This window comes from Stenella coeruleoalba, assembly GCF_951394435.1.
Source record: "Stenella coeruleoalba genome assembly, chromosome: 9".
Lineage (NCBI taxonomy): Eukaryota > Metazoa > Chordata > Mammalia > Artiodactyla > Delphinidae > Stenella > Stenella coeruleoalba.
In genome coordinates this window covers 86,942,001-86,965,079 of record NC_137155.1, presented here as the reverse complement: position 1 = coordinate 86,965,079, position 23,079 = coordinate 86,942,001, and the positions used below count along the sequence as shown (strand labels likewise).

Sequence of the window (23,079 nt, the reverse complement as noted above, 5' to 3'; positions counted from 1 at the left end):
GATGAATAATAGTACTCACTGCAAAGAGTGGTTATGAAGATTAAATGATTTAATGCACACGATGCTTGTAGAATAGTGCCAGGCACATAGTAAACTCAATAGAAATTAGCTATTATATTATTACTATCAGCAACAGCACCTTCATGTAATGTATGTAAAGTGTCTAAAGCAGTATCTGAAACATAATACGGGCTCAATTTGTCCTTGTGGAAGAGACTTTGCTGCTTACTTTATTCTACTGTATTCTCTTCTCCTCTGCTTTCTGGCACACAGGAAGATGACACTTGCCCATCTCACTGAAGATAGGCAGAACCTCGCAAGTAGGTCTGGCCAGTAGATTGTAGATGGAAGTGATGTGTGCCACTTGCAGGCCTGAGCAATTCATTACTCATTTGTGACTTCCTGGTGCTCTTTGGCTCTCCTGAGGCAAACCCTGAAGACTTGGGTTGGGGCAGCAGTGAAACAATGTGGTGGAACCTCTAGCCTGGGTCCTTGAGGGACTGCGAATAGAGCCTACTAGCTCCTTTCACCTCCAGCAGCCTGTGTGGACAGGTAGCATGTAACCTTTGTATGTCTGTTGATAACAGCTTTATGCAGATATAATTCACACGCCATCATATGCACCCTATTAAAGTGTACAATTTGGTAGTTTCTCATATATTTACAGAATTATACTAGATTTCACAGGACTTTGAATGCCAAGCTAAAGAGTTTATGTTTTAGGGCTTCCCTGGTGGCGCAGTGGTTGCAAGTCCGCCTGCCAATGCAGGGGACACGGGTTCCTGCCCCAGTCCGGGAAAATCCCACATGCCGTGGAGTGGCTGGGCCCGTGAGCCATGGCCGCTGGGCCTGCGCGTCCGGAGCCTGTGCTCCGCAACGAGAGAGGCCACAACAGTGAGAGGCCCGCGTACCGCAAAAAAAAAAAAAAAAAAGTTTAAGTTTTATCCTGTACTTAATAGGAAATTGTCTTTTAATTGCAAAAAATGTTTATTAGTGAAATAATCTGACAAAGAGTATCCTCCCTTACATTTGGCTTATTCCTAACTTTATCCCTATGTTACACGTTGTTTTTTTCATGTTTGTAATCATGTCCTATTTATGATTTTGTTTTCTACTTTCACCTTAGTGTTATTTCATATACACTTTTCTCTATATCTAAATTGTCTTCATTTTTAATGGCTACACTTCATCTCTTGCTATTATTGGACATTTACAGTTTTACATTATGTGTATAGAACTGTTTTTCATCCATACAGGTATGTGTGTGTGTGTGTGTGTGTGTGTGTGTGTGTGTGTGTGTGTGTGTGGCTAGACTAGGGTGAGGCAAGTGAAGTGCCAAGGGTAGAAAGCTTAAGGAGGTGTCCACGTTCAGGCCTGCAATTTTTCACCTAAGTACCTCACTTGCCTCACCCCAGTCCCAGCCCTATACCTATAGTATGGTATGTGTGTGTGTGTGTGTGTGCGCGCGCACGCGCATGTATGTGTGTTTTCGTTTCAAATTATTTCCTCAGGATGAGATTACTGGTTCTCATGATGGGATTATTGGTTTCGAGTACATTAAGATTCATATTGCTCTTAATAGGAATTACTAGAATGTTTCTCAGAAGAATTCCATTGATGGATTTCTAAAGAATAACTTTGATATGTGTACAATGTCATTTTACAAAGATTACAGAGGCAACAGGGCCTATCAAAACAGTATGTTCCAAATACAGTACTATTGTTGCTACAGAAGAGCCACAGGTCTGACTTTTTACATTTGATAGCCCAGTCAGAATACTCCATTTTTAGCCAGTTATGCTTTCATGCAGTCAACTTGTAAACTCAATCATCAAAGAAAGAACAACAAAGCCATTCATAATGAATATACGTCCCTAACAGATAACCCCTCTGTGTATAGCAACCTGGTCACTCAGGGTGACTTTGGACGGCAACCTCTATGCCGACAAAGATCTTATGAATGCAGCGTGGTAGGCTACTCTGTTCTACCACAAACCAAATTCCCAGCGGTAGGCTCAAATTAAAATTCTCTTACTGGGGGGACAAATAGTATCAGAATTTGCCTACTAACAACAGTTTTTATAATAGTCAAAAGGAAAAACTCTCTGGGCTAGTCTGTTTTGTATAAATTTTTCCTAGGGGGGCGCTTTTTAGAAGTCACTAAACGGAAAATCACCAGAATGGAGTTTAGAGAGGTCTGGTTCCTGAGTCATTCACCGGGCAGAGGTAATTCCCAATCTTGCATAATTAGGGGAAATATTAAAGGGAGATGGAGCAGAAAGATCAAATTTGAGGTAGGGTGCAGCATCATGGAGAAGGGTTGTTGGAAAGAATCCAAAATTGTCTACAAAGGTCTTCCAGCAACTTTCCTATGGTTATCTTGGAAACTAATGTGTTTTCCTACCTGCCAATTAAGGCCGATTAATTTATTATCTAGCACCTCCTAATTCGGAATATTTTGGAGCCACAATATTAAAGTTAACTTATCTTTTGTGGGTTTCTGCCTTATTCATCTAGAGAGCTTCGCTAAGTTACCATGTATGAAATGTGCTGCTTTGATGGAGTCATACTTACCAAAGACTGAATGTCCTCTCTGTGTTCTGGATTAAGCTCATCAGGGATTTCTAACCTCGAGAGATGCTGGCTTTTGGAGGAAGGCTTGCTGAACCACACTCAGTGTGTACAGACACAGCTCACATCTAGGGTGGAGTGTGAAATTAGCCCTAGGAGGCTACATACAGGCTGGACAAACCCTAATCTCCAGGTGATGTTTTGTAGCAAGATTGCAAGCCACTTCTCTGGCGTGCACCTAAGAGCAAAGTGTGCTGAACTGCAGCAGCAGTCTGTGTGTTCCTACACGTTAAAGACCCGGCTTTGGTCACATTCCCAAAGAGCACGATACTGGTCTTGAACAATAGACAAATGTACCCATATGCGCTCTTTTAAAAAATGAAAAAAAAACCCTTCCCAGGCTACTTATTTATGAGAAGTCTGTTACTTTTGCTAAAACATTCGCGTTTCCACGCTCCACAGCAGTTGGCTGAGCCAGCTGCGCCGCGCGGGGCGTGGGCGAACCAACGGCTAGAAAAGAATCCGGTCCCGCTAGGACCTAGCAGGAGGAGCTTCCCGGCAGAGCCACCCCACCCCGGGCTAACAGAGGCGCTGCGTCCTGATTGGCGGGCGGGCCAATCAGAAGCTGCCTTTGCGTAGCCGGGCGCCTATCGTACCCGCCGCTTCTGCGGGCCTCACCGGCTATATAAAGGACCGCGCTACAACCTACGCTTCATGGTCCTCTGGTCGGAGTCAGCGGAGCTCAGCAGTCATGGCCAACCACCTCGTGCTCTACACCGGCGCAAAGATGCCCATCTTGGGGCTGGGCACCTGGAAGGTAGGTGCCCTGAGGAGCGCAGTCCGGGGCTCGCTTCAGGCTCGGCGCGGCCTGGGGCGGGAAGAGACCTACAGTGACCCTGAGCGACCCCGCCGCGGACGCCCCGCCTGGGAGGAGCCACGTTCGGGCTGGCCGGGCCCCCGGCGGGGTCGGGCCTGCAGCGCGGGAACCTGGACGCCGAGGCGGGCAGGGCGCTGGCCAGCGGTTTCGGCCCAGGGCCCTTGCGTGGGGGGCTTGAGAACGCCTCATGGGCGGCCGACCCTGTAACCCTTGGTGCTTGGGACCCGCGGGCCGCACTTTGAATCCTACCCCAGCTGGAAAGTCACTAACGGGGCGCCGAACGAAGGGGGCTTCCCGTGTCCCCGACGCTGTGGCCCCGAGGATGGAGGTCGGGGGCGGGGCCTGAGACATGGAGGGGAAAGAGCCTTGGGCTCCGGCGTCCCTCGCTTAACGGCACCTCTTACGCCCGCTCCTTTGTCTTTCTTCGAAATAGTTTGTCCTTAATCGTATCCGGTTTTGCTCCCTCAGGAATAAGCGTCCCAAGGTAAGCTCGGAGACTGCAGGTGATTCAGTTAGGCGGCACGAGTTTGCCCAGGACCCGTCTATTTACACGTCCCCAGACGCGAGCCACTGAGCCCCCCGGAGCCGGGCGTGCCTCTCGGGGTGTAGTGTGCTGGGCGGAGAATCTGGGCCGGGAGGTTCCCGCCCGTGCAAAACTGCGAGCTGCCCTCAGTAGTAAAACTCTTCGGAGACCTCGGTACCACTGAAATCTGTGCACAGAGTCCCCAAGAAACGGTTAGGAGTAAAATGGGTAATCTGAGTATCTGAAAATTAGCGCAGAGGGGTGCTATTATGGGCGCCGAGGGAAACCCAATAATTTTAAGCCGCTTATACGTTAGCTTCGGGTATTGTATATTACATTGCACAGCTGTGACCAGGGTTTTCCTTGGAACTTCGAATATAGGATTGGGCATTGGTTATTTACACACAGACAAGGAAAAGAAAACACTGCATGGATTGAGGGCGCCGTGGAATGGTTTGAAATAGAGCGGCGGATGGTGCTTACCTCAACCCGAAAACCTGCAGTTGAAAATTTGTAAATATAAGGGTGAATACAGGGTCGTAGAGTTGTCTCACACAGAAAGTGTTTCTTGGCCAAAGTGATCAGAGTATATGTGACTTGTGTTTCCTTCCAAAAGCCCAATGGTGGCTCTAAGGGTGTAATTGAATTATGACCATTGTACCAAGTTAAATTACATCTGTCACAGGTTATTCTCTTGGAATGGATGTGAACAGACACTTTGTTGGCAATGGCACATTACAGTTTTTACGATGGTGAACCACCATCACGTGTAACTGGAACAAAAGTTCCACAAAACAATACTTAAACCTTACTGGGTGGGATGCATTCCAATATTTTTATTCTAAGCTCGCGGTTTCAGAAATTATGGTCCTGACCTTAGGTTCATCATTTCAAAATCACGAGGCTGGGGTAAATACGGAGTAAAAGTTGATAAAAGCGGGTTTTAAATCATTTGCTTGAGCACTTAACACTCCCCCCACCAACCCCAAAGCTGTATATTTAGTTAAAATAGCTCTGTAACTGTACATTTAGGTCATTCATTCCAGCAGACTAAGTTCATTGAGGGCAAGGGTAGCGTCTACCTTGGTCACAGCTATTTACAGCACTGCTCAAGGTGCCTGGTAAATGGTAGGTGCCCTAAAGATATGTGTTGAATTAATACGAAGAAGTAAGAGAAACTAGATTTGGGGGCGGCGAGGAGATGTTGTACAGAATTGTGTAGAGGCGTGGTAGGGGAGGTGACAGTGAAATGGTATAAGTATGGGCTTGGAGTAGATTTCCTTTTTTTTTTTCAAGTAAAAAAGGTATATGAATAGTGTTTTAATACCTTTCCCCTGTGTGTGTGTGTATATATTCCTTCACAGATGCTGGACAAAGATGGGGTTACCTAAATACCGTTTGCTTATCTTTGTGAGAACTGGGGGAGGCTCTGGGAGTGGGTGCAGCACCTCGTTCCTGTGGATCTTCCATGTGACGGTGGCTGTGTTGTATCCTTCAGACTCCTGGCGGGGCTCTGGGAGTCTCCAATCACTGTTCCTTTGACGGTCCTCACACTCTCCGTTCTCTCTTTGGAGGTGAAGGTTTCAGGCCGATGGGAGAGCATCTCTGCCTCAGAGCCCATGTGGCTTAGAGGCAGTTTCCCTTGGCAAGCTTGACGTCCCCAATGGACGGTAAATAAGCCATGAGCATTGTATTGCCAGGAAGCGACTAAAACAGAGATTACTTCTGATGCTGACCAGTGTCCTGTTGCTGATAAATGTTTGGCCCTAGCTGAAAAGTTGATGGTAAATGGCCGTTGTAACTCACCCACATACTCAAAACCTAGGAATGGAGGTAGAGTTTCTCCATCTCTTTTCCATTATCTCTGTATCTGCCTGCACCCAGGAGCCTTTGAGACATTTTTCCCTAATTTCTAGCCGCCGCCCCCCCCCCCCCCGCCGTAAAGTTCAACATCACAGATAGACTGTACATCTGTCTGTGTCCATTGGCTCTTTGGCGGGCCACAAACCGTTTTATAAGCTAAGATTTTTTTTTGCCGCCGATAAACCAGTTTTTGCCTCTTTGAGGATGATATCACTTCCTTTAAGAATAGGAGAAAATGCTGAGAAAGAACTCAAGGCAAGCTCATGATGGCCTGAGATCCCGGCCTGGGGAAGAGGGGAGAGGGCAGAGGTGCTGGCAGTGGAGCTAAACCAGTAGTTCACAAGCCTCATCTCCCTGCAGGCCTACACCTGGAGCTCTTCAAGGGCAAAGATACTTAAATAAGACCTGCCTGCCCAGGGCCATTCCTGGTCCATCCCCATCTCAACCAGGTGGAGACAGTGATGTCTCGGAATTCAGGACAGATTGATTCATGTTGAGCGGGAGGAAGTTAATCTTGGTTTCGTAAGTTGGTCTGTGTTTGTTGCCAAACCGAGTTATGAGCTTTGGTGTAAAAACCATAGCCAGAATTGACTGTTGTCCTGTGATAAGGCAATGAAAGAGATTCTTCAGCAGAATGCTCTTTATCATTGGAAATTGTGGTTTACATTATTAAACTGTAAAATAAATTTGGACATAGTTGAACACGATAAGCCAAGTGAGGTTGGCTTCTCTGCACCAAACAATGAAAAGCGTCTCTGTTGCCGTGAAAAATTGCACATTGTTGCCATTCTCAGGGTTCTGCCAGATGCTTATGTTGTTGGAGTCCACGAATGTGGCAGATTTTAAGCCTTGTTGATACAAAGCTGCCAGATCCAGGTCTCCCAGCTGTGCAGAGTGGGAGCGTTGTGTGTAAGCACGGGGCAGGCGAGAGGCGAGCAGGCCCAGCTCGCTCAGGTTTACCCCAAGTTGATCGGGACTGTATTGTCAACTGATTAAGTTAGAGCAGGGGCTGAAACCCTTTTCGTCCCCAGAATATCTGCGTTCAATATCAGAATACCTTTTTATTTACGGAGGGGCTGAATTGGAAGCCAGAATGTTATTTGTGAATAGGAGTTGGGACAAATCAAGGCTGGGACTGTTGCCTAATCCCCATTTCTTTGTATGCTCTTCCAGCAGCTCAGGGGTTGGTAAACCGCAGCCCACAGCCTGTTTTTGTAAATAAAGTTTTATTAGAACACATCTCATTCCTTTACATGTCTTTTATGACTGCTTTTGTGCTGCTCCAGCAGCAGAGTTGAGCGGTTATGACAGACCATTTGGCCCACAAGCCCTAAAATATTTTCTGTCTGGCCACTTTCAGAAAAAGTTTGCCAACTCCTCTTCCAGAAGATTCTAAGTAAATTAATTGGAACCTGGAATACATTTTGAGAAATTAGGTCACAGATGTCTGTTTAACATGCATCTAGTTAAAATGCTTTATATTCACAATGAAAAACAAAATTATATTGTGACATCACTAGTATTTAAACAAAACCAATAATAAGAAATAAGCTTAGTTTCTCTTAAATGCAGGTTGAATTTCTCTGAAGAAAAGCTGGTTTAATCAGAAGAGGTTAAACAGTGTTTTTCAGTGACAGCTTTTCCGGAATGTTAGTTTATAAGGCCTTAGAGGTTGATGCCCTATTTCTTTATTAATCTAAGTTCACATCAAAAGTTATGGTTGGGAACTTCCCTGGTGGCTCAGTGCTTAAGAATCCGCCTGCCAATGCAGGAGACACGGATTCAAGCCCTGGTCCGGGAAGATCCTACATGCCGTGGAGCAACTAAGCCTGTGCGCCACAACTACTGAGCCTGCTCTCTAGAGCCTGCGAGCCACAACTACTGAGCCCACGTGCCTAGAGCCTGTGCTCTGCAACAAGAGAAGCCACCACAATGAGAAGCCCGTGCACCGCAACAAAGACCCAATGCAGCCAAAAATTAAAAAAACAAATAAAAAAATAAAAAAGTTATGGTTACCTGTTTCTTGCTCCAGGGTTACCATTGGCACACTGTTCTCATACTTCTTACCCAGGATGGTTTTTCTTCCCCAAAGTGAAGTTTCCTTTGTTCCCTACCCACCTCCTTCATTACAAAAGCGATACCTGCTAACTAGAGAAAATTTCAAAAAAAAAAAAAAATGTCTGAAAGGACACAGTCCTTTCCTCCCAGAAATCCCCATGTTAAAACTGCAGAGGATTCAATCTCCGAGATACTTGTGTTTTTACCAATGACATTGTTTTATAACCTTTCTTCTTTGGATCTGTGGTGTTTTTGTTGTTGTTTTTTGTTTTTGACTTGCAGAGGGAATAGAGGGAGGGATATTATCTTAAAGTAACGTTCATGGGCTACAAGCAAAGTGGAAGATGATGAGGTTTTTAAAGGGTGAGAGAGAGACTGACAGTGGTTTTCCTGGGAGTGTTACATGAAAAGAAAATAGGCTCAGTTTGTGAAGCTGATGGGGGCCTCAGGGGCAGAGACTTGTCACCACTGTCACTTGCTGCCGTCAGAACATCATCAAGTTGCTACCCAAGCTAGAGCTTTGGAGCTGTAAGGTCTGAGGGGAATGGGAATAGGTCCTGTGGCCAAGTCACAGGGCAGATTAGTGGCAGAAATGAATTTCAAACATGATTTTGTCTGTAGGATTTGTATTATTATTATTTTAAAATAAATTTAAAGGATTTGTATAATCTGGTTATTTATAACTTGGGTGTTTCCTCTACTGCTTTTCTGCAGATTTCCTATTAGACGTATGGAAACAGATCTTTACGAGTTGTTTTCTTTTCAAGGTCTCAGTCTGGACCCCTGCCTTCCATGGGCAGTTTTCAATGTGGACATGGGATGGGGAGATGGTGTAATTGTATGTTAGCATTCCCAAGTTTACTGAGTCATTTTTTACCGTATCTTAAAGTGATGAGGGAAGTTAGTTTAGTCTCTGTGGGAAGGGCTCTTGATTGAGATAGTATTGAACATAGTTTGTGGGTTCTGGTATATTTTCATCTCAGAGGATGATTTTCCAAGCCCAGGAGACTTGTCCTCTCCCTGACCAGTGCCTCACAGCCTCTTGGGGTCCACCCCAGAGTACACAGACCTCTCAGCAGAGGCTGGCTCTCAGGTCCTCGTGCCAGGGTTTGAATCCTGACATCTTACTGCACCATCATGGCTAGTTTCGTAACCTCTCTGCACCTTAGTTCCCTTATCCACAGAGATAACAGTATCTACCAGGGTCGTGGTGAAGGTTAAATTCAATAATACGTTTAAAACTAGTGAAAATTGACCCATCACAAATGGCAGCTGTTGTTATTTTCAGTCTGAGCCATTGTGGGCTAAACACCGCACGGGGCAGGTTCCATTTTGTTACATATCTGCCCTGGCACAAGCCTTCTCCCAACCGGCATGCCTGTCCCAGAGGCGGGCCTGGCCTGCCCAGCCCAGGTGAGAGCCATTGGTTTCCGGCTGTACACAGAGCCGGCGGCCGCAGGCAGCCTTAGTCCCCACTGCTGCAAAGCCGTCTCTGAAAAGGGGAGGCCGGCATGTAGCACCCGTTCGCAAGAGTCTTTTTATGCATTGCCACAGCTCGTACAAATTTAATTTGTAAAATGCGTGACAGTCCTCGCTTCTGCTTTGCTTTCCCCTTTGAAAGCAGTTTGGGCTTAACTTCCCAGCACGTGCTTCTCTCGCTTATCAGCCCTCTGTCCAGGGAAGGGTCAGGGAGCTGTAGCTTCTTCGTGACCTTTTGAAGGTCATTTCTGTCCTTGGCTTCTCTATAAAAACATCACAAGAACGTGTTTTTAAGTTTTTTTGTCAGTTGTTCAACAGCCTTGATTATCCCACTCTGCAGTCTTCCGGTTCCAAGGCACTGAATAACCAATTTAATCTTCAGCAGGAAAAAAAATGTGTCCAGGTTGGGTATTCATTGACTTACAAAATGATGTCAGGTGTACCAGATTCAATGCTATAAAAGATGTGCCCAGGAGCCATCTCTCACCAACCCTCATCTGTCCCTCAACCCCACTTTCCTCTAGCAGCTCCTGGCTCACATGCTTCCAGCACCGGGACCCCAGCAGAAGAAAATCTTGTCTTGGTAGCATCAGCTGAAGTCCAAAGATTGATTCTCATGGGCCTGGCTGGGGTCATGTCTCTGGCCCTGCGCCAGTCGCTGTGGCAGATGCAGCGTGTGGCTGGGCTGGGCCTGGGAAAGGTTCCTGCCCCTCTGCCCATGGTTGGGGGCAGTGAGGTGCTGGACTGGCACAGTACAGGCCCACGGAGAAATCCAGTCAGGGCGTCATCAAGCCTGAAGAGAGTTGACGCGCGCCGGCAGCCAGTTCCCCGGCTGGGTCTCCTTACCTGCTCTCTTTCCTGGGGAGGGGTGTGCTCTGCTCTGCTCTCATCAGCAGCTGTGCCCAGGACGCCACAAGGAGGCCGTGGTACTTACTCCGTTCTGGTTATGCCAAGGTTTCCCTGCTCTGTTCCTTTAACCGAGAAGGGTGGGGGGAAGGCTGCAGGTGTAGCTTCTTGGGTCCTCCAGGGAACTAGGAGGTTGCCAGATTGTCTGAAGATGTTTTCTGATCTCATACCTGAGGTCAGCATCGCCTATCCACACCCCCTACTCCCTCCGTGGTGGCCAGAGAGCTGGGCGAGGGTCCCCCGCTCCTCTGCCCTGGCCTGTTCACAACAGCCGATGTCAAAACAGCAGATGTCTGCAGCTGCTCATGGCCCTGGGGAGTTTTCCTGGTCATTCTTTTCTACCCCAGCTCTCCAGAGGAATGCGCTGTGTGCATGCAACAGTCTGATGCACACGCGTTTGCTTTCCACCTTTCTGGTCTGAGAGGAGCATCGCGGAGATGTCTGTGCGGCCAGACTGGGTGCTGGGGGCGCTCCCCACGCCTGTCCCGCTCACTCAGACGCGCAGATGGTCAGGGCAGGCGCGGCATTCAGTCTTTTTGCCGCTCTGACCACAAGCCATATGGTGGTCTTCCACAGCTCCCATTTCCCCCTCCTGTCGACTCATTTCTGTCCGCTAATACCTCTGAGGGCCCACCTCCCACCTCCACCTCTTAAAGCAGATTCTTACACAGTGAGATTGGAGCACAGGCCTTTGAACCTGCACCAGTAATGTTCCTGACTTTGATACACTCAAAACTGCTTAAAAACAAGTGATGGCCAATACCAGAATCCACGAGTGGAAGGAGAAAATAAACCATAGGCATTCACTCACGGAACTCGGGAACCAAACGGGAATTGGAGTGAATATTTACAGCGCTTTTGAAATATTTTGAGCTGTTTGAAGGAAACGGTATCCCTTATTGTCTTGGGAACCTAATAGATCCAGAGAGTGGGGGATTTTTTATACCGTCAATGGGTTCTGAAGAAACAAGGAAGGGAGAGGCTTTGGCCCATCTAATTAAGGTGATCTGTGCTCCTAGTAAGTGGTGGTCAGATTTTCCTAAAATGAAGCAACATTGCATCTCACCTCGGGATGTTCAGACACTTACCGTGGCCTGCCTTTGCTAGCCTTAAAAGAAGCAGGAGCCCCTGAGGAGCCGTGGGTTCCTGCTGCCCTTCGGAGTTGTGTGCACACTGTGTTTTGTTTCATTTTTGGTTTTATCCCTATGCCTTCCATTTCCTGCTTCTTTCAGTCCCCTCCGGGCAAAGTGACGGAGGCTGTGAAGGTAGCGATTGACCTTGGATACCGTCACATTGACTGTGCCCACGTGTACCAGAACGAGAACGAGGTGGGGTTGGCCATCCAGGAGAAGCTCCAGGAGAAGGTGGTGAAGCGTGAGGACCTCTTCATCGTCAGCAAGGTACCCCGCTCTGCAGGGGAGCCTGAGGGAGGGTTCTTGTCCGCATTCATCCAGGGGCAGCGTTAGCTTAGGGGCCACGACCACGCTCTGGGGCCTCCTAATACAGCTGCGGTTATCACCTGGCAGGCAGTTCTTCCAGGGGAGGTGTGTTGACTCAAGGCCATGGGGGCTCTAGGGCTCGCCCGTCTGTGGCCGCCTGTCTGTTGGATGGTCATTCCGCCCGGACCCATTGGTTGGAGACCCTTGCTGATGCGGCCAAAGCTGTGGGTTGGCACCCCCGTTCCAGGGAGTTACCTTTGAGGACAGTACTTGGTTTCCACCTGCAGACTGATCTCCGCCGCTGGCCACTGTCTTTCACCCAGAGGCTGGTGGTGCCCAAAGGACACCGGGTGGGAGGGTGAGGCTGGCCCCACGAAGACCAGCCTGTGGGAGAATAGGCCAGAGAGCTCATGTTTGGAGCCTGGGGCTGGCTTGCTGACCTGTCCATTCTGCTTGGCGCCTTCAGTCTGGTCCTTGTGAAAGGTTTCCTTGATCTGATCACCCTCCCTTCCTTTGGAAGAGTTAGGATCCACGTGTGAAATGGAATCTCCCTCCCCACTGTTTACAGCATCACAGTGAAGCGGGTGGGTTGTGGGGAGAGGAAAGCAAGTTCTCTGTCCCCGAGCTGTCTGGCTCCCGGCCGGGAAAGCGCCTCCGGCACGCAGGGTAAGACTTGTTCTCTCGCTGGCTTCAGCTGTGGTGCACGTTCCATGAGAAGGACCTGGTGAAAGGCGCCTGCCAGAAGACGCTCAGCGACCTGAAGCTGGACTACCTGGACCTCTACCTTATTCACTGGCCCACTGGCTTCAAGGTAGGTACCCGGGGCTCAAGTGTAGCCTGTGGCATCACCCTCTCCTGTTAGCAGGTCGTGAGCAGGTACACAGTCTGTGTGTGTCCTTGCTGCTCTGCTCAAGGTATGGTCCCTGGACCAGCAGCAATGGCATCACCTGGGAGCTTGTTAGAACTCAGTCTCAGGCCCCACCCAGGCCCTTTGAATCTGAACCTCAGGTGACTTGCATGCACGTTTCAGAGTTTGAAGAATGCTGCTCTTTGTCATTTGGTGATTGTATAACTTGAAACTTTGTGACAGTGAACATGGCTCAGGTGACACTCCTGCCCATGGCCATAAGATGTCATCAGTGACCGCCCCTCCCCCCTGCCTCAGGCACCTACACACACACCCATTCATACCCTGTACATGTTTGTGCGTGTTTCTACATTCCACACACACCCCATCCTGCGGGAGCTGGGTAAACCTTGGCAGCCTGCCTCTTCACAGAAAGCTCTAGAGCTATTATGTCCTTTGCCTCCCTTCTAGCCACGGGGCTCAGTTTTCTGCTTTGTCAACCAGCTTGAAGGCATGCAGGTTTTTACCCTGTAACTCTTATTTTATTGCCCTGTGGTATATCGGGGCCTTACTTTCAACCTTTGTTTTTCACAGTAAGCTGGCAAGGCTCGGTGAGGTGGTGGTTTTGTAGGTTTGGATCCAGCCAGGACATGGGCCCTGTGAATCCTGGCCCTGAGTCCTCCCTGCCCATGCACACACTGCCATCCACGGCGGGGTTCATCTCACTGACCGAGAATTGTCCATCTCCACCCGATGGTCAGCACCAGCCCAGGAGTCGTCTGCCGTTTCTTCTTCACACTGACACAGATTTGCTCTTGATTATCCTCTAAAACCGTAGCCAGCTATTGTAGCTTAGAATAATTGTATCAGAACTTTGCTTTCAGAGATGCAGCTCCCCCAGCAGATCTACGCAGGGCTGTCACTGATTGTCTTTGATTGTTACCACAGCCTGGGAAGGACTTTTTCCCATTGGATGGGGACGGCAACGTGGTTCCCAGTGACAGCGATTTTGTGGACACCTGGACGGTAAGGCAGCCCCTGGCTTGGCCTCCCCTTCCTTGCCAGCTCCGCAGTCTCCTTGCGAGGGGCCAGGTGTGAATACCCAGCTCTGCCATTTCTTTCGCTGTAATTGTCACTCTCTGTTTTTTTGCTCTTCCTGTCTCATTAAAGCCAACGTGGCTTTTGTCTTGGTGCCTCTTGTCTTCCCAAAGATCTCATTTGCTATCACCGAATAGGGCAGGACCTGGTAAGGTGTCTGGTGCGAGAGGTGCTTCTGACCCTTGTCCTTTTGGGCACATGTCAGCAGCAGGCAGACCCTCTTTGGTCTCTAGGCCATGGAAGAGCTGGTGGACGAAGGGCTGGTGAAAGCTATTGGAGTCTCCAACTTCAACCATCTCCAGGTGGAGAAGATCTTAAACAAACCTGGCTTAAAATATAAGCCGGCGGTGAACCAGGTAACGTCCGGCAGGGAAGCCACTGTGCCTGTTTGTTACTGTGTGATCCTAGCAGTTACTTTCTGTCCGTGTCACCTGGGGCGCAGCCAGGAGGCAGGTCCCTGGACGCCGGCAGAGTCCTGATTTATGGCTCAGAAAGATAGTGACACATCTGGGAGTGAAACGTGCAGGGGGGAACGGGTTTGAGCCTGCCTTGTGAAGACTCAGGGTCCTGAGATGAGCTGTGTGCAGACATTGAGATCCTCAGACCTGTCACAGTTGATAAATGGCCAAAGCCAGAAAAACCCTCAGGGCCCATGGCGACAGTAACAAGATTATTCTCGTTAATGTCAAGGACAGTTGCTGGGAAACAGAGACAGTTGTTAACAGCTTATCTAGGAGGTGGGACATTGGTTACATATAACTTTATGTCTGGGGAGGGAAGGGCTTAGCATGGGGAGACTTCCTGTGTGTCCCATGGCCCCTGCCCACAGTGGCACCATCAGCCCTCCTGTTTGTATCTGCAGGTCGAGTGCCACCCGTACCTCACTCAGGAGAAGTTAATCCAGTACTGCCAGTCCAAAGGCATTGTAGTGACTGCCTACAGTCCCCTTGGCTCTCCCGACAGGCCCTGGTGAGTTTCCACGGGATTGTGTTCTCTTGTCAGCTAGTGACGATTAGAAATGGCTGCAGAGAAAAATCCAGCATCAAGGAAAGTGCTTCTGGGGCCGATGGGCAGACCTCCCCAGGAGCCTCCTGTTGGGGTTCCTGGTTGGTGTTTCCAGTAGCAAGATGCCTACTCTTTTTCCAGCGGGTTGGGAGTTTGTAACTGAGCTCTGAATCAGAAGACAGGCAGGCTGCCCTCCAAGGTCGATGAGGGTTAGGGTTAGGGTTGACGGCTGCCTGGAGTGGTGGCGATGATGGTTGCTCACGCAGACCGTGTTTCTGTCTCCAGGGCCAAGCCCGAGGACCCTTCCCTACTGGAGGATCCCAGGATCAAAGCGATTGCAGACAAACACAATAAAACCACAGCCCAGGTACAGCCATTTCCAGGCGCTCATGACTGTTCGCAGAGCTTCCTGCATTCGTGGTGGTGGTTCCCATTAGCTGGGGTGGGGGGAGAGTGACCGAGCCCTGTCGAGCGCTCCTTGGGTGTGTGGCTCGGGTCCTGGAGTGTGTGGTGGAAAGGGACTTAGGAGACTGCGTGTGGTCTGGGGATAATCGGACCTGCCCTTCTACCTCCGAGGGCTGGCACGAGGGTCAGCCTCAGCACTGTTTGGGAACACCCGTCTCTATACTCATAGAAGGACACTCGTGATCAGCTGAGCGCTCCCAAGTGGTAGAGTGAGTTCCCAGACGGGGAGTCATGTACCCGGGAGATGCGGAAGCACGTGGCAAGGAGGCTGAGAGCGGGGCTCGGGGGTCAGAGCCTGAGTGTCTCCCCTCCCCCTTGCTGGGCATGACCCCATCACCTCTGAGCCTCGGTTTCCTCGCTGTGCAGTTCTGGGGTTTCTTTCTCCAGGTGATGGGTGTGTAAGGTTAGGTGAGATGAAAGTGCAGAGCTCCCGGTATACGGACGCACTCGGCACCTCTGTTCACAGGTTCTGATCCGGTTTCCCATGCAGAGGAACTTGATCGTGATCCCCAAGTCTGTGACGCCTGAACGCATTGCTGAGAACTTCCAGGTAAGGTCCTGGCTGGTCGGCCCAGGGTCTTCTCGGTGGAGGAGGGGCCAGCTCTTCACAGGGCCTCTGGATTGTCGTGTGTGTGCCCACCCTGCCCCGTCTCCTCTTGGAGTGGCAGGGAGCCCACCGCGGACTAGGGACAGTGGTTCCTCTGGGAGGCGGTGCTACGCCCGGCAGGCCCTGGGCCTCGGGCCCCGCTCTGCATGCACACACCTGTGCTGAGGCTCCTCGGGGAACTCATCATTTGCCGAGAAATGTTGCTCTTGAGTGATGCTGCCTGGGTTTGCCTCAGGGCTCCGTTAGTTACTGTGCCTCAGTTTCCCCATCTGTAAAATAGTACCTATTTCAAGAGTTGTCATGAGGATTAAAAAAGATGCACCGAAGGGCTTCACGCAATGCCTGGTACCTTCATCAGCACTCAGCAAACACTGCTGTGCTGATATGTCCAAGGCCTGCAGAGACCTTCCAGGGCACCAGTGAGGTGTTCTCTCCGAGCACCTGCCAGAGCAGAGCAGACCTCCTGGCACCTCCTGCCTGCCTGCCTCTCATACCAGTGTTGGGGGCTGGGCTGGGAGAAGAGCTCTCCAGGAGGGTCCCTGCGCCTGTGAGCCTCTGCTATCACTGAGCAGAGCAGCTCTGCCCGGACCCCCTCTGTCTTCACCTGAGCCCTGGTTCCCAGCAGCTCTTGTTTCCATAGCAAGCAGCTGATTTTTGCCTGTTCCACTGGCCAGGCTGTGGCTGTAACACGTGCTGCTGGTCCCTGGGGCCTGGGGAGGGTGGAGGAGATAAATAAAGTGGTAAAACAGTGACCACGAGAAACACATATCCTGCTAGAGGTGCATTTTTTGTTTCATATTTTATTTTTTCAGGGTGTTAGAAAAGAAACATTATAAAATGGCTAATCTCTAGTACTAACGTAATTATTTTGCATCTTACTGTGTAGTCTGCACATTTTTGCACGGTTGTGATCACAGAGTATGCAGCAGGCTTGCTTTCTGCACATTCCGCGATCATCCAAGCTGAGGGCCCTCCTCTGGTCCTGGGCAGGCAAAGTTCTCCACCTGATACGCCTTTCTCGTCTTCTCTGTCTGTCAAGACCTTTTCTGGCTTCTTAGGCCCGTCTCAAATGGCATCTCCTTTGACCACATCCTTCGGCTTCCCAGCTGGAATTCCTTCCTGATTCCTCTGGATTCCCTGCGTGCTTTGTGGAGCCTCTTTCCTGCAGTGCGCAGCTAATTATTCCCTGTAGCATAGCTGTTGAATTACCTCGTCCTTTGCTTCATTGTAAACTGAGGCAAAGACACTTCTTACCCATCACTGTATTCCCCCTGGTGCTTATCACAGTGGAAGCGGTCGGCAGAGGTTTTGAAATGAATGGAAGAAATAAATGGAAGAAAAGGTATCATTTTGTTCAGAGGTTCTGGAAGGGAAGGTCTGTTTTCATTGTTCACATAGTACCCCGACAAAACATGTGCGTTCTCTGAATAGTCATGTGAGAAACTTTCTCTGAGTTTAGTCTACCTTCCTGCCCCTCCGCACTCCAGGCAACATCTCACCAGTGATCCTTCCTGGAGCTGCTTGTATGCTTCCCTATTCTGTGTTTGATAGCTGTTTACAGAGCTTATTGGAAGGTTGTTTTTTTTTTTCTTTTTTTTTCTTTTTAGGTCTTTGACTTTGAACTCAGCAGTGCGGATATGACCACCTTACTGAGCTACAACAGGAACTGGAGGGTCTGTGCCTTGGTGAGGTGAGTCCCGGGAGAGCCCCAGGAGGGTATCAGGTGCTGCAGATGAAAGAATAGCTCCTGGAGGCCTTACTGTCCAAGTCCTGCTATTGCAGCGGCTCTGACTTGTGCATGTTACCTTGCCTGTTAACTTGCCTTCTCCTCCGTGTACAGCAGGAAACATTTATAGCGTGTCAGCCGAGCCGCACTCAGCCCCCCGGGAAATGCAGGGAGCTCTGCCCTAGATGTCTTCTCCCGCTCCCATGCACTGTTGGCCTAACCTGCAGTGACCACATATATTGACTTTTAATTTTCAAATTCTAGTGGCACATCTGAAACCAGATGATCCCAGGTGGCGCGTGCCCCGCCTTCTTGGAAAAATTTGCCTGTGACTCTTCACCTCTAATGACTAATGAAAGGGTTCTAGTTGGAAGACCATGGTGCTTGGGGCTCAGCTCCGACAGCGATTAAACCATGTGACCGAGAGAATCACTCGGCCCCTCCAGCTATATATATGCTGGTTCCTTGTATTCCCTCTGACTTGTAGTGTGGAATCTGAGGGAGATGACAAGGAAGGTTGTTTTCTCTCTTTTCGTTTTTGCACCACTGCATTAACTCCGTAAAGTTTAAAACTCATTTTCTGCTTTCAAGAAGAATCTCCCCACTTCACAGTGGAGACTAAGAACCTCCTCTCTCGTGATTTTTATCATCCGACTTCTCTGTTTCTTCTCTTCTTCTCAAGTAGTTACTCTTCTAAGCAAAATCTGAGCATTCCCTAAGGCTGGCTCGGGTGCTAGCTCTCTCCTTCCAGCCTCTGCTCTCTCTCCAGTTCTGGGTTTGCACCGCTGGTGGCTTCCCACCGCCCTGGCAGGTGTTCGCCAGGTTTGCATCTTGGCCGATAACTCTCTCCTGAGCTTCGTTCAAGCACGCGCCTGTGAGTGTGTTGCTGCCACGCCGTGGCCTCAGATTCGGAATAGGCCAGAAGCAGAGTTTACCACTGGCCCTTTCTGATGATCCTGTTTGTGTTAATGGTGCTTACCCTTTAGACATGAAAATCGTTTTTGATCTGGCGGGCAAGGGAGAGAGAAGAGAGAAGTGAATCAGTCGCCAAGTTACATCTGTTCTGCTTTGAGAATCACTGATTGTTCATTCAGTTTCCTTTTCCCTTCCCGCTGCTGACGCAGCGTATTGAAGGGCAGACAAACCACAGGGGTTTTCTGTTCGGCCCCTTTACATATAGACTCCTTCTACTCTCTAGTGCTATTCTAGAAACAGCTGTCAGATTATCCTGTGGCCACTGATGTTTAATGGGTCAGGGTTGGAGCGGGGAGGGAGCGGCTGGCTGCAACATCCCCGGGTCACCTAGGAAGCGTTTTCTAACCATATGTACACATACATACGTGCATCCACATTGCCACAGTTTGGCATCTATCGCTATACGGAGCCCCTGTGGCTAATGGCAGTGTTATATTTCTCAGGTTTGATAGGATGCCAAAACAAAACAAAAAAATCCATGTGGAACTTTTGAATTGCCTAAATATTTGAGTAGGAGTTGTATGCCCCAAGCAGGGTTCACCCTGGGCCTTTCACACTCTGCCCAGCCAGACTTCCCAACGCTATTGCCATTACATTCCCAACACAGGCCATCGGCCCTGCAGATGGGACTGTGAACCTTGGCCAACACGTACGCCTGCATCAGTCCACCCCCAGCTCAACGTCCAGCCTGTCCCCTCACCCTGTGTTTCCTGTAGCAAATCCTCAGCTACTCTCCTGGCCTCACTTCAGCTCCCACTGGTACCAGGAGGTTTTGGAGGTGACAGTGGCTTCTTGTTCCACGTGTTCGGAGCACTTGCTGTGTCACGTGTGCAGACTTGTTAACATCTCTTATGTTATTATCACCCTCTTACTGTTTAAGGCAATAGGTGCTCTCTGGTCCTGCAACTAGACTGAGTTACCAGGCGGCAGGAATCGTGTCTTGCCGCCCTGCACACCCTAGGCACAGTGCTGGGCACACAGGGAGGGTGGTGTCCATCACACAGGTGCTGATGGATGAGAGCCCCCTGGCAGAGGACTGGAAGGTGGGCCACGACCCCAAGGGCAGACCCAGGATCTGCAGTCTCAGAAGAGGCTCGTGCCCTCTGAGGCCTCTCTTTCTAGCTAAATGAGACACCATTTCTGACTTTTTGAAGTTTGTTGTGGTCAAAGTCTCTTCGTCAAAAGGTAATGTGTTTCTGTTTTTTCCTGATAGCTGTGCCGCCCACAAGGATTATCCCTTTCACGAGGAGTTTTGAAGCTGTGGGTGCCTGCCCTTCCCCAGGTGACCTGCTTTTCCCCGCCTCACTTTTATTGTGTGTAGTATAGTTTGGCCTGTGTCCCTCAGCGGTGGGTCAGCGACTTACAGATGAACCAACGAGGGCTCAGCCAGCTTGGTGTTGGGTCCGAAGAGCAGAATCAGTAGATTAGAAGTCTCTTCAGTTTTCTTTGCCCTTCTTCTTGTCCATCTGGGGAAAGCACAACCCAGTACCCTTTTCTAAATTGAATTTACAAAATCAAAATAGTGCCTCTAACAATTGCATTTTGATTGCTTGGAACTGTAATCCTTTCAGCTAGACTTTTCTTTGCCTCAAATAAAATGTGCTCTTATGAGTTTGACGCTGTTTATTTTGTTTTGGTTTGTTGAGACGATGTACCGCCTTCCCTGCCCCTCAACCTTCCTCCTGTCGATACCCATACAGCAGGCCACTCAGCTCTGCAACAGGAGGGAGGACTTGGTGTCTTTACTTTTAGGTGGGGACCCATCACCTCGGTACTTCACCCATTTAGCTTTAGGGGTCTGGGTCTCATCCTGGCTGCGCATCAGAGACACCTGGGAGGTTTTGAATGCTAGCGTGTCTGGCCCTCATCCCTGGAAACTGATCTCATTTGTCCAGGTGTACCCAGGACATCAAGAGTTTGCAGGATCCCTGGGTGACTCTAATGTGTAGCCAAGGCTGAGAGCCTCAGCCCTACGGCCGAGCCAGAACACAAGTCCATTTGTTGTTTCACAAATTACTTGGTTGTGCCTCCTACCTGTGCAGGCCAAAGTCCTATGGTTACTAAGCAGCACCACTCACAAGAAACTGCTTTCATGAAGCTCGTTGTCTGGACCAGAGGGAAGAAAAGCATCAATAATTGGTATTAGCTTGGGCCACTATAACAAACTATTGGGTTGGCCAAAAAGTTCGTTTGGGTTTTACGGAAAAACCAATTGGCCAACCCAATACTAGAGACTGGGTGGTTTAAACAACAGAAATGTATTTCTCAAGGCTCTGGAGGCCTGTAGTCCAAGATCAGGGTGCCAGCATGGTCGGGTTCTGCTGAGGGCCCTCTTTCTGGCTGGTAGACGGCCACCTTCTCACTGTATCTTCAAGTGACAGAGATGGATGAATACTTTAAATAGGGTTACAAAAGTAAAGGCCTTGTATTACTTTTACAAATGCTGTTGCTTTTAAAAAAATTAATACTGTTTCCTTATCCAGAATTAAATTAACAAAGGCCAGGAAAGGGGGTCGGATGGACAAGTGTTGACTTCAAGTTTTACAAAGATAGGTTGCTTTGCTCCTGGCTTTGTTTGTTGGATGATTATGGCCCCTGTGGTTAGGTGACAACTGCTTTGCAGGTTATCCATGTGTCGGATGGATAGCGTTTAGTTGGGCAACATTGGTTGCTGGGTCTCACCCAGGGATGCAGGAGAGCAGCCCAGCCCCTGATCAGCTGGAGTAGAGCCAGGTGGGGGGCACAGAGCACCAGGCACTCACCGCTGCTCACTGCCTGGGCCCCTCGCTTCCTGGAACCTACTGGTCACTGTGGTCCAGTCCCCACTGCTGGATAGGCAGGTCCCACCTTATCCCAAGTCAAACTGCAAACCTCTTCAGTGACCCTCTAAATCACCAAGAGCAGACTATCATTAACAGCTGTGGCAAGTCCTCTGCGATCTAGTTCCCAAACGATCTCTCCAGGTAGTCAAGAGTTGGCTTAAGTGCACTTTGGAAAAACTTTAGGGTAATCACTAGTAAGAGATTTTAAATCAGATGCCTGCTTTCTAGAGCCCTGCTTAAAAATTCTCTCAAAACAAGACCATTGAGAAGTCAGCCAGGAGCACAAACAAGATAAAGGGCCCTTTGCTAGCCTTCCTCCCTGCTTTCTAGAAGACCTCCGATTATATCTAAGAACTGTCCCTTGCCTGGGGTGAAGGAAGAGGAGAGGGATCAGAGCTGTCACAAAGGACTGGGGCTGCATTTTGAAGACAAGATAGAGGAGTATTTGCAGCATAAGCCTGGAGCAGATAGACGCCAGAGGGTCTCCATAGGTAGAGATGCTGCATTCCCAGTGGAGAGCCCCTTTCCCCCTTCCCTTTGGGGAACTAACCCCACCCCCATCCCCCCTCCACCATCCTGGGCAGGTTGCATCCCAGCCTCAGGACTCAGGTAAACTCCTGGTCACAAATGTACTGACCCTGCAGGGGCCAAGTCGGTGGGAGTTACAGAACAAGGATGTAGGTTCCTGCTTTGAGGAGCTCTGCTGGGGCCACGAAATATACTCGTGGAACAGTTGGAATTTGACCAAAACAAAGTTCCAGCCAAAGAGTGGAATTGTTAAGATAATGAGACCAACTGAAAGATGGAATAAAATTTGATTGACTCTCACGGGCGATTAAGACTCGCACTTGAAAATCTGCTCTGAACAATAATGGCGCAGGTTGATGGCAGACAGCACAAGGTCTGATTTCACGTTTCTCAACGTGAAACTGTGTCCTCTGTGTTGACACAGTTCCCAAACAAGCTGTCTCAGTGCAGTGTCTGTGGTGCTCGCTAACCGAGGGCCCCCTCGCTTATGGTGGAGCTGCCAGCAGAGCCCTGGGGGGACCACCAGCAGGAAGAGCACCGGCTGTGTTGGGCTCAGCCTGGAAAGGCTTCCTAGGGGGACTGTCTTTGGAGGCTCAGGTTCTTGGGGTCCAGCTCCAGGTCACACTTAGTCTTTCTGACCCTTGAAGGCATGTTCTAGCTGTACTGCAAGGAAGACATTGGGCTCAGGAACCTGAAGGGAAGCTTCCCTTCCTTCCTTCCCCAGAGTTTGGCTTCTCAGGTCTTCCTCCAGCCCAACTCCCAGCTAAGCCTGAGGGAACACCAGTGTCTCTCTTCCTCGCTCTTGTGTCCACAGTGCCTAGAACCGTGCCTGGGCACACAGTGGGCGCTTGGTAATGGCAGTCGCATGTACAAGTGAGTTGATGAATGAAGAGCTTATAATGACTAACTATGAAAACCTCCTAGTGTGAAATCAGTGTACTTCAGACCCAAAGAGGGGCTGCTCATTTCTGACTAGTGGCCTAAAATACGTGAGATGGTAGCAAAAAATTGTATAAATATAGACAGACTGAACCTTCATTGCAGCTCTGCTCTTCCTAATCTATGAGTCTGGCAGATCATTTAACCTACCTCTGTTTCCCCAATCTACAAATGTTTCCCTCCTAGGGGTCATAAGGATTAAACGAGGCCATGAGTGTGAAACCCATCTCCCAGGCTTTGCACACAGCCCTCGATACATGCTAGTCATCATTGTTGATGTTGTTAGTATCGTCATTATTATTATAACAAAATGTGGGCAACAGAAGCAAACCCACTGTCCCCCCCCAGTTT

The 23,079-nt window shown here is 49.4% G+C and overlaps 1 protein-coding gene across 1 annotated transcript; it reads left to right on the top strand.

Moving 5' to 3' along the window:
* The first annotated feature begins 3,230 nt into the window (after window positions 1-3,230).
* Window positions 3,231-20,076, top strand: LOC307191833 (aldo-keto reductase family 1 member B1). The gene is made up of 10 exons (XM_079932054.1): window positions 3,231-3,388; window positions 11,510-11,677; window positions 12,411-12,527; window positions 13,512-13,589; window positions 13,895-14,017; window positions 14,524-14,630; window positions 14,952-15,033; window positions 15,598-15,681; window positions 17,346-17,428; window positions 19,653-20,076. Exons 1-10 carry the CDS (start codon window positions 3,323-3,325, stop codon window positions 19,693-19,695), a joined length of 951 nt encoding a protein of 316 aa, XP_079788180.1. The 5' UTR covers window positions 3,231-3,322; the 3' UTR covers window positions 19,696-20,076.
* Window positions 20,077-23,079: the final 3,003 nt, after the last annotated feature.